The following is a 12,884-nucleotide window of genomic DNA, read 5'->3' on the forward strand; positions in this document are numbered from 1 at the left end:
CAGAAGTAAATAATCTTTATGAAGAGTTTTAAAGAAAAATAATTTACATAGGGTCGAATGTCTTTTTCATATTTGGATTATCGATATAATTGTAAAGCATGAGAAGTTTTACGGTAAACATAGTATACTTATTTTTAAATAATAATTACAATTAAAAAATACATTCATCGTTTCACCTTAGAATCTAATACGTATATAAATAAGTTAAAACTTCTTTTCTTTTTTAACATAATTTTATTAATCAATAGTTATATCTTGTAAAAAATTATAAATATAAATTTGTTTTACAATGACCTAAAAACATTCACACTAAAACATCAGTAATTTGTGTATGGTATATCATAATCGATCAAACATAAAATAATATTAGTGATGCATGTGTGTCCGGTACGTGTTTGTTTGATACAGGTCAATTAAGCTCTGAATTCGGTATCATTAATCTATATGAGCAATGTATTGTTTTTGGATTATAATTACTGGTTTACAGCATTCCACACGTGAAAGGCATTACTAGAGGCGGCTTCGAATAATAATTGTATTTTTAATATTACCTTCGAAAAACTGATATTTGATTGGAAATTTAAAGTAATTCAAATATGTTATTGAAAAAAATAAAAATATGTAGCACCGTGTTAGTGTTTTAAGTAATAAAGCAATTACATATTTTGATATACATTTGAAAAAGGAAAACGGTAAAAATAATTCACAAACTATATCCTACATAAATATTATTATAGAAATAATTATTTAAAAACAAATAACAAAATGTAATTATCTATAATAATTAACATACGAATATACCAATTATGGGAATAACGAAATAATATTTCAATACTAAAATTAGCTATCTATAATTTCAAATTCTGAGCGAAACGAGGAATGTATTATTTTTATTCAACAAGTTACAGTCGACAATTAACAATAATAATATGATACATTATATAATTACTCAAAATTAGTTTTTCAAATGATAATTTTAAATCTTAAAAACTTTTATCTTAGGATATATTTTAAGATCGATATAAGACAAGTATAAATTTATAACAATTATTATTATACATTAAGTATAAATTTCAAGTTTCAATGATTTCTTCTATAATTACTAATGATAAAATTAATACATTTGTCTAGGTTAAAGTTAACTCTTTCCCGATATACTTTTATCATATTAAAACTATTAAACCATTTTTCACACATTATTCAACAAAGCCTTGTTCTAATTATTTTTAATAAGCGTCCAAAAGTACATATAGTAGGTAAAGATAAAAATAGCTAACAACTATTGTAGTATTAAATGCAGCAATAGATGACATTTCATACAAATATAAGTTTTAATTGACTTAGTATCAAAGCAGCAAAATTGATACTAAGTAATTTTTAATTTTTAAGTAATTTTTTTTTTTTTAAGTTTTTCATGGTGAATTTTTTATATTAATAGTACGAAAAAGACTTATTGAAAACGCTGTTAGGTTGTAAATTAAAAATTGTCAGGAAAACATGGTAATTAGAGAATAAAATATGGAAAATAGACATTCAAATAACTGAATTATTTTCATATTTTATTTTTCTTTTCTGATAAGTTATTTTTGGTTCTTTAATTTTTTTATATATTTTTTTTAGCTATTTCTAAAACCTTTTGAAAATGTTTTAGAAAATTAATTGTTAATTACCTCGATTATTTTTAATATAATTCATACATTTTGACAAAAGTTACGGACTGAATAATAATCTATATACTTTGAATGTTATTTATTTTTAACAAGATTCTTGTTGAGCTAAATACATTTTAAATAATACATATTTAATTTAATATCATGTATAATATTACAGGAAACTGTGTTTAATTCATTTACGAGTACAATCACAATAAGCCAAATGGTTTTAAAAGTAGTTTTTCATATCCAAATCATAGTTTTCAACATATTAATTAATATATTTAAGTATATAAATTGCATAATAAACTTTTTAATGAACTATATCACAACTATTTTTCTTCTATAGTTTTTGAAACATTAACAAAGTGAATGTTAATTTCAATTGAGAGTTGTTCAATACCAGAAATATAAGTTTCATTAGCTTATAGTAAACAAATATAACAATGATTAACTTCCTGAATGATCTGACCCCATAACAAAATCAATTAATTTCAAATATGATACGAGATATATTTAGCTCTAATATGGTTTGAAGATAATAAATGATTAGACAGAGCAAAATATCTAGCTTTTATATGAAAGTTAAAGAAATTGAAAAAATGTCTATTACTTTCACTCTTACTTGTCCATTAATTTTACGTACAATTTTTGATGATGCTTATTGGTTGAAAACCAAAATATATCAAGCCATTTAAATTTTTTGTACAATAATTCGTTTAAATAAAAGGATCGAATACCCAATGATTTATAAATAATATACCTAAGCACTTCGTAATGTCATGCAAAAAACAAAATATAATGGAAATATATTGACAATTTCTATATATTTACTTTTTGATGAGAATAAATAAATTATCAAATAATACTTTAATATTTCTTTTATTGTCAATGTATTCTCTCAAACCAGTTGTAATCTTAACGATTAAAATGTATACATTTCACAAATAAATACTATTAATTATGTAAATATTTAGTTTATAGTTCTAGGCGTGTGGGGAAAAAAACTAAGAGTGGTTCTAAAAGGAAATCAAGAATTAATTACTTCGAATATTGTTATAAATATTAGGTACCAAGTAGTTACGTTTTTTAGCTACATTTATTAATTATTCTATTTAAATAATTAATCACAGTGAGTATACTCCTCAAATAAGCAGTTAAATTATACCAATAAGGTATAATACATTTTTTACTACTTACAAACTTACAAATCAAATGTGTATTATTATTAATAATATTACTATAATCTCGACTACAATGAAATGGTACTAAAATATAGTAAAAATATTTGTATAAGTTTAAATAAATTTCCAAAATAATAACAAAAATCATCAAAAATATGAAAAAATGCTCGTTTATTAAAGATACTTTGGAAAAATAATTTTTCAATTTTATTAATAATTAAATCAAAAGTTTTAAATATCATTCCCAAGACGTTAATTTTTAGTTTTAAAATCAATTATTATACGAGTATTAACTATTTCTAAGATATATATATATATATACTAAGACTTCTATATTTATAATAGATGTTTAATAATTATCAATAAGAATATATTGAAATCCGTAAAAATTATTTTAAATAAATTTTTTTTTTTAATATTCATTCTAAACTTAACTTTTTTTTACTGTTAATTTATTTAATTATATATCTATAATTTGGGCGACACTAACTTTGGGACTCGTTCTAAATTTTTCTAAATTAAATTAAAATAAACTTAATTTACAAATCAGTCTTTTACAAAGTTATAATTACAGGTAAATAATTAGAAATGTTTTAGTAATATAAAATCATTTAACATTAAATACAAAATTTAAATAATTTTTATGAGACTGTTAATAACAAAATATTGAAAGTCATAATAACTACGATTGGTATTTAATCTTAATAGAAAGTTAAGACGAGTCATGCATTGTCTGGTTAGTTGATATAGATAAAATAGTTATTCATCTATCGCATATTTTATAGTAAAATTTGTAAGAACTCTCTAAAAAAATTAAATTTTTTAAAATTCATTAACAAATGTAAGTACATAGCTTATTTAAAATAATAGGGGAAAAATTAGTAATTACTAGACCACCAACTGATAACATTCTGATTCATTAAGTTAACACAATATGTACACACTCATTTAACTACCGGGAATACATAAGCAAGAACTAAACGCATGCAGTCAATTAGTAAGTCAAACTACTCATTAGTGAAACAAAATCAACTGAATAAAATATTTTTTATTTTTTTACGAGATGCTAACATCATAGTTACATACAATTTAAAATATTTATAAATGTGACAAAGTTTGTAATTTAGCCAGTACGATAAATTATTAAACAATTGTCCATTCTGCAACTAATATGTATAAAGATATTGAAAATATAGATTTTAGTCAATACATATATTTTTATTAAGTTTATATGAACGAAAGGAAAAATATTATTTATTTAAAATTAAGTCCAATAATTTATAAAAAGCCAATCACATTAAAATATTATGTGGTGTAATGTTAATTCATAAACGAATCATTTTTATTCAATTTTATCTTAGAAAAGACAATTATAGATAATTTTTTTTATCATCTAATATTATTATTCAATGTAAATTTATAAAATCTAAGTTATAAAATATTCTATACAGATCTTTAGAGTAAAAATAATATTTTCGAACGTAAAATATTCGCATATCATTATTATGAAATATGAATACATTAAACTTCGGTAAATGGTAGTCATTGAGTTAGTTAATTTAAATTGTTTTCAAATTTGTACCGACTGAAGCAGTAAATAGTATAATAATACATACCTAGTTGTAATACATTTTATTTATTTAATATTTTTGTATTAAAATACACATCGAATTATATATTATTTGTTTATATAGTAAATATTACATGTTAGGATGCATACTTTTATCAAATCAAAAAAGTAGTTAAATTATTTTAACTAATTTAATCATTGTGCATTGAGTGAAATATGTCATATATCAAATAAAAATGGGTGGTCTATGATGTAATATTTGACAACACTTTCAAGATTCCTTTACATCCGCCTATATTATTATGGTTTCTATATTATCTATATAGTTTTCACGGAGAGAATAATGGGGTTATTATTGTCCGTAACTCATTCGAGTATAAAGTACGTAGGTACTCGTTATTTTTTACATAAAAATCAGACGCTTATTTCAACATACTAGACCTCAAATGTGTCGACCACATCGACCAATAGCATAGATAAGCTTCGTCGTGCGGCCTAAAACGTTGTTTGTATGAAAAAAAAACAATTATTAAACAAACAGGTTTAACTGTTATGTGTACAATCGAAAATATTTTTTTAACCATACACCGTTCCTTCCATAGGTTCATTAAATAGGCAATAATTATGATTGAATTGATGTGGGTTATTATGAACTGCAGTAATATAATAATTACAATTATCTATCATTGTGTTCTCTCGTTAGATTTTAAATACATAATATTGATATTATGTTATTATACCTTCGCCTTTTTTGTGCCACCTCGTCGGACATTTGAAGCGTCGTTGGTGGTGGTAGAGGAGGTTCGCAAACGGCCGGCATAGGCATGACCATGGCCATGGGTATGGGGCCGGGCTGAAGATAGCCTGGGTCTCCGGCAGGGGACTCGACGGCCCCGTAATGGGGCGGACCCGCGTATCCGTACATCCGGCTACTGTGGCCGCAAACAAATCATAACACGGGCGTCGCGACGTCTTCGCGTCCGGGAGTCGTCGCCGAGACGACATATATACCCAGAGACACCATAAATATGAATGGAAAATGAGAACGTGGAATTTTAATAAGAAAAACACGCGGCAAATATATAACTACAGATTTATTTCCCACGCACAAAAATCGAACAATTAACAAAGCATGTACACTCTCGTACCCAGAAACGAACAATAATATGTACACACGCACGCACGTGGACGGACATCACCGACAATCACAAAGAACAAACACGAACGCTGCGAGTACACTGAAAACTGAACCGGACGATCACGGTCGCCAGCCAATACCGCCGCCACAGGTACACATTATGCGATCGTGGGGGGAGGTATCCCCACCACCGCGCCCGCTTGGCGGTCGAAACGCTTAAAGAAAAAACAAGATTCCAACAAGCATTGCTAAGGTAACGCCGATAGCGCTCGGTTAATGTGTAGTGTCGGGGAAATCGTATATGATGAATAGTAGTAGTAGTGCTGAAGGAGGAAGGGAAGTAAAATGAATAAAAAAAAAATTAAAAAAAAATGAACCGTTTATTAGGGCGAGCGGTACTTTGCATTTAGGTACACTAGGGGAGAATAGGTCGACGACTCCAAAAGTATACGTTCGATTGGTGAAAATGTCAAAAGTTGGATACTTATTACTCATGAGTAAGTTTAAGATAAAATTTTTTTTTTAAATATGTATCAAAATATAGAAAGAAATGGATAGTAGAATCCAAGGAATTTTCAACAGCAATAAGAGAAATATGTAAAATTATAATTATCTATAATTTTCAATAGCGTAAGTAAAAAAAAAAAAGATTTGTAAGTACATTTTACTTAGATATTTATGTTATAGGATTAGGATGTTATACATCAAATAAGAATTATATTAAAAATATATTATAAGTACTGTTGTCGTCCCTTCATTTGGTACAATATGAAGCATTATATCCTTGTCAAGACGTCATTGTGACTGTACCCTACGTGATATATAGTTTCCTATGGGCTACGGGTTGGACTATTTTTTTTACTCGTTTTTTATACACGAGTATTGAGTATGAATATAAACCTTGCCAAGATTACCTCAAAATACTATACATATGTTATAAAAATCATTAACAGCAATTAATTTTTAAATAAGCATAGGGCCTTATAGAATGACTAAAACAATGGACCATATAATAAAATAAAATAAAATATTACATTATTTTCTTGAAAATATAATGAAGTGATACTAAGAACTAATATATATATATATATATATAGACTATAGATATATTACAAGTACACAGAACCATTATACATCAGATAATCATAGAAAATGGTAATATCAATAGTTTAAAGAATCCGCAACTGCAAAAGTAAAAGATATGTGTTTTTGAGATGACTTTTTTTTTAAAAATGTTTTTTAAACAAATTTTCGTTTTACCGTATACCTAACGCTATTTATAACTTAGGTTAAAAAATGACGAAATTATAGTTTATTATATATACATGTATGTATAATTAAATATATTATTAAATATATTCACAATTAGAACGACAAATTATACAAAGTTGTTTAATAGTATATTTTTTTTCTGACTGAACAGTTAACAACAAACGAATATTCATGTTTATATGATACTTAACAACAAAAGATTATTTTAATAATTTTAGGACAATTCCAAACCCCTTTTTTATATTTTATTATTTATTTACTTAGTGACATGTTTTGTATTTTAACAACTTGTACATTTATTAAAACATCAAAAGGTTTTCATTTGGTAGTTATAAATAACCAAATAGATCTTATCAGTTGTCCTGTACATCACGTACATCTGATATTCGTCAACCATAGAAAAACTACGTACCCACACTTTGAACAGAGGATTATTCTTTGCTTTACATAATAAATAAATAAAATTTTTTTTAAACATATAAGTATGAAATCACCGAAAATATTTAATAATAAAATATATTAAATAATTATAAATATATATAGATATAATTATATTAATTATGTTAAATAATAAAAAATATTAAGATATTTTAAAACTAAACAATATCTTAAAATAATTAACATAAAAAATATAAATTGAAAATAAAAAGCCATTAAGGTGCCGAGGTTATATAAATATTTATTATATATATTTCATCGTTATATAGATTTGTTATTTATTTACATTAGAAAAAACATTATATAATTGCATTTAAAAACAATTTTGAACGTAGATCAGTGTAAAATGTACGGAGGAGAATGTGTAACATAAATGAAAAAAGTCGTAACACATAATTTCCAACTTTGCTATTGATCAAAATTAATAATTCCGTTTTTTAATATTAATTTATCATTACCAGTTTATAAATTCATCATACTTAAGATATTATGAATGTATTTATATTTTTGGCGAAAAATATTATTATGATTATTTTTTGCGATAAGCATAATTGTTAGAGCCTGTATGATTACAAACGTATAAGACGAATTATTTCGTTGTGGCTGATGATATTATATAATAAATAAAAAAAATCACTTGACTCAAATGTATCACACGTTAAAGTAATAAAAAATATTTCATATTCATGTAATACAAATTACCTTTTTCATTAAATACTGAAGAATTATATTCAATATTATTTCCATAATTGTAAAAAGATGACGAACGAAATTTGATGTTTATTTAATTTTTTTTTTTTTAGTTTTGCTTAGTTGGTATAAAACTGCTTAAATCGAAAAAAATCAGAGAGATCTATTGAATTTCCAAACTATTAAAATATGAAAAACCAATAAAACTTTTAACTACAGTGAACCCAAATTTAAATTCATAAAAACGGCGAAAAAATTAATTTTTTAGTTTTTATATAAATAAATCAATTCATATATAAATAATACACTTTATATTTTATTTTAAAAACCAAATTTTTGATGACACAATAATTCACGGGATACCGGTTAAGAATTACGATTAAAATTATCCAAATATTTAAATAAGGGAAAAAGGATTCTATAATGGTATTATAGAACCAATTATTTGTTTATTTTATTCATTATACATTTTCAAAAGTATAAATAATTATAATTTAAATGAGAAATTAAACAATCATATTGCAGAATAGGTATTAATTTTTTTTTATAACATTTACAAAAACATCACGCATTAAAAAATATACTTTGGGCTAAGAAATAAGTATACATTTTAAATAGAGTAAGACCGATCTTGAGTATCAACAATTGATGTTTGATCTAACTTTTTTATTTTCTGTAATAACTGCTGTATGGACACAAATTTTTACAAAATTGTAGAATTGTTAAAATTTTAAATTTCCGTGATTATTATTTTTTAGACAAAAAATAACTGTGGCAAATTTCATACAGTATTTTTTTATACAATTTATTATTATATCAAAAATTATTCTGAGATTTAAAAAATTACATTTTTAAATTAGCAATCATGTGTCAACATTTCAAAGAAAAACTTCAAATAAATTTTAATATCTTTGAATTACTTAAAAATGTATCCATAGAAAAAATACTACTGTAAAATTAATTTATTTTTTTATACCATATAAAGTTTTAAATTATATAAAAAACAGAAAAGTCCTAAGGAAAAGAATGATACATTTATTTTTAATAATGATACAAAATTAATTACAAATAAATAAAAACTATATATATTTAAATGTATTATTGCAGATTAAAACATACTAATAGAACATAATCTATATTCCTTATTTGGATGTAACTAAAATGGATATCAATTGAATACAGTTCATAAAATGAATTATACATAATAGATTTAGGTTTGTCACTGCTTGTTTTTTAAACAATAATCTACAGAAATGTTTTTGTTTACTAAACAAACATACTCAACTAAGCAACATAAGATTTTGTTTGTGTTGTGTTATCCATAATATGGTAGGTATAGAAAGTTGTGTTGTATGTTTACTATCAAAACTAACATCTATTTACTATTGTCAAATTTAATTTTGAAATAATAGGCTAAAGCAATGGTCTATGCTGTATTTATAATTAATTATTTGTGGAAATAAAATAATAAAAATATTAATTTATTAATTTTTGAGTTTAGTAAAAACTAAAAGTAGAGTTATTGGGAATTTAACAAAACATTATGATGTAATAAATATAAAGTGTAAAAAATAAATATTGAATGTATTTAAAATAAATATATATACCTGTATAGGTATTATATGTTATACTAATTTATAAATAGATATTTTATGCAAATGTTTTAAAAATAAAATAACTAAAAAGTTATGTTAAGTATACTATATTTATTCAATTATACTCGGGAATGGTTAATTTAATACATGTTAATAGTAAATTAACTGCTTAAGTAGATATATTCATGCTTTAAATTGGCACATAAAAAAAAATTCAACAAATAAAAATTTAAATTAATATTTATTAAGTGCATTATGTATATACAAAATACATTCAATAATATGAATGATTAATTATAAATAATGCAATTTTATCAAATGCTTTTTCAATTATATACTGTACACACATGTGAAAGTTTTTATTTAATAATAAAATTAATAAGACACGGAACATAGATTTTGAGAATTCAGCTAAATGATTATATAATGATAAAGCTTTAATTTATAAGTTAATTTAGTAGTTTTAAAATACTAGCTTTTAATTCTAAAAACAATCCTCCCTTTCTAGTTTCTCAGTATTCTTGTGACTTAATTGCAAATAATTCAGAGTATTGTCTATTGAAGCATTGTAATGATATTCTTAATTCTAATTTTTGTTTTGACTCTCAAATTAAATTCAATAATATTGTTATGAATAATTATTAAACTACCAATTGTAATTTCTTATTATGATTTTTTTTTTTTATACTATACTACTAAATTTATGTATGCAAATTATTTTTTATACTCTTTTACACCTTTAGGATGTTAAATTTAAATAAATATATAAAAAACAATATTAAAAATTATATATATTTTTTTTTATTTAATATATAATATTGAAATAAAAACATAATAATGGTAAAGGCCTATGAAACTGAATATGTAATAATAGGTTATGTTAACCAGAAATAAATTGAAACCAAGAGAAGACAATTACTAATATTGTCAATTATAACAGTTGGTAGGTAGAAAAGTAATCACTTTAAAGAACCTAAGGCTATATTTTGATTTTAAATAGATGATAGGCATTTCTACTTTTCTCAATTTCATTCTCAATGCAATACTAATATAAAAAAAAATATTTTGTAAATCATAGAGGAAATTTTAAATTCTTAGAATATTGGTAAGATATCTCAGATATAACTTTTATTCAAAAAAATAATAATTGAGTTTTAAAAGAACACAACTAAATTTTCTTGTATTTATCATCTAAATTTAATACAAGATGTACTCTAATGAAGTGTGAGTAATGCAACTGCAACTGCTATCTATTCTTAATTATTTGTAATTCATGACTATTAAGGCACTATAAATTATTATAAAAATGAAAAACAATAATATTATCAGAGGTTTAATCAATTAGATTTTCTAGAAAATAATAAAAAAATTTAAATGGGTACTTAAAAACTATAAAATATTAAAACTAAAAATAAAACACAATTAATTTTGTTCTTAATTAGTTTTGGAGTAGGACAGTGCTCCCCAAACTTTTTCGACTCACAGAGCCCTTTTTGATCTAAGATTTTTTCAGGCCACACTTCCCCAAGTCATAACATGACTAATTATAAGGAACAATTTAGACTAAATAGTATTTCATGATGGTGTGGCGTCCTTGTAGAGACATTGGGGCGCACCAGGACGCCACGGTACACACTTTGGGAACCGCTGAAATAGGGTATGGTACAATTGTAGGTAGGTACTAAATTTAAAAAGCCCAAACTAAACATTAATAACAAAAATATAAGTATTCATAAATTACTTATGTTATAAATTTATACATATTATTAACTAAAATTTTATTTGTCTATAATTTTATTTTATTAACCAATTAAAAATATAAAAAAGTTAATAGTTTATTAAAATATAATATATATGGATGATTAAGAAAGTATATTTTAATCTTGGTTTGTTTATTTTAATTTTAGTCAGTTAATTTTGACTATACACACATATCTTAAAAGTATTTCACATTCTTTATAATCATACATTGATTTACTAATATTTATATTATATTAGGTATGTTTTAAAATTAAAATTGCTATTATAATACTAAATGCAGTATTACCTACCTTATAATTTAAATATGAGCATATCAAATTTATCAATTTTATTTTTTCATCTAATGATTCATAATCATTAATATAATTAATATTTTACTATCTTTAGGCCATAAATTTAAACCTAAAAACTCAATACATAGGCCCAGAAAAAACATTTTATACAAAACCCTAATATTCATCAAGCTGATCCTTGTTATAAGTATATATCTATATATAATATATGTAATATTAAAAAAGTAATGATAAAAAAATGTTAAATTGTCTAGTAATAAATTTTTTGATTTAATCCTCAAATTATCAAACGTTGGTTATAAAAATTAATAATAAACTTGATTTAAAAGCAAAATATAGAATTCATATTAATAATTATGTCTCAACGAGTAAGGAATATTAATATAAATATGTATTATTATTATTTTACATAAAAGGTAGAAAATCATTAAATAAAAAGTTGAGAACTTATATATCTTATTTTTAATTAATATTTAATTAAAAAAAAAAAAAAATGTTATTTATGAGTAGATGGACTAATAATATGATAATGTATATATTAATTCTACACAATTTCTAGTTCAAAAAAACTATACTGTGATGTAATAATAACTTGTGATTAAGATATGAATAAACATATTGTTTAAACACTTAATTCTTACCCTATAGAACCAGCTCTTCGTTTTTGTATGACTTTGCTCAAGTCGGTACCTACAACAAAAATACAAATAAAAATAAGTTCATAGACTTATATAGATATTAAAATAAAAATCAAGGTTTAGAACAGTCAAAGCGATGTTAGAATCTAATAAGGAACCGTAAACTAAATTATTGATTTTCTGTTCATGTTTAACTAAGATACTATGGGCCACATACAAGCAAAATGTTAACTTTCAATAGTGTATGAAATGAGAATCAGTTATCATCATAGATAATTTTAATGACCAGTCGGCCCAATTTCTTACCAGGCAATGAATGCGTTAGAGTTGTCATTTAAGAATTCACTAAACACTTACACACACGACACTATAGCGCATGCCGTTAGAACGATAATTATGTTTAAAACACAGATTACTGATACTCTAAAAACGTATTCACATCTGAAATTGTCTAGTACTGTAACAATTTAATATTTATAAGGCATATCTTAAAATAATAGTAATAATATTAATAATAATAGTAATAGTAATAATAATAATAATAATAATGATAATAATAATAATAATAATAATAATAATAGTAATAATAATAATAATAATAATAAAAGAGAAACGAAAGATTTGTAGAACCAGAGATATGATGCCAGAGAAAG

The 12,884-nt window shown here is 23.5% G+C and overlaps 1 protein-coding gene across 6 annotated transcripts in view; it reads right to left on the reverse strand.

Annotated features, from left to right (window-relative positions):
- Positions 1–12,746, reverse strand: part of LOC112684466 (aryl hydrocarbon receptor nuclear translocator homolog) — a 33,763-nt gene extending 21,017 nt beyond the window's left edge. For 4 of the 6 annotated variants that reach the window (XM_025556017.1, XM_025556015.1, XM_025556016.1 and 1 more), the window contains exon 1: positions 5,147–5,654. In XM_025556017.1, the coding sequence (XP_025411802.1) occupies positions 5,147–5,331 (185 nt within the window). In that variant the 5' untranslated portion in view covers positions 5,332–5,654. Of the gene's footprint in view, positions 1–5,146; positions 5,655–12,234; positions 12,284–12,537 lie in introns of those variants that run through there. The other 2 variants (XM_025556019.1, XM_025556018.1) reach the window with 2 other exon arrangements.
- Positions 12,747–12,884: the final 138 nt, after the last annotated feature.

Source organism: Sipha flava, unplaced genomic scaffold, assembly GCF_003268045.1.
Source record: "Sipha flava isolate LNK unplaced genomic scaffold, YSA_version1 250_pilon_pilon, whole genome shotgun sequence".
NCBI classification, from domain to species: Eukaryota; Metazoa; Arthropoda; class Insecta; order Hemiptera; family Aphididae; genus Sipha; species Sipha flava.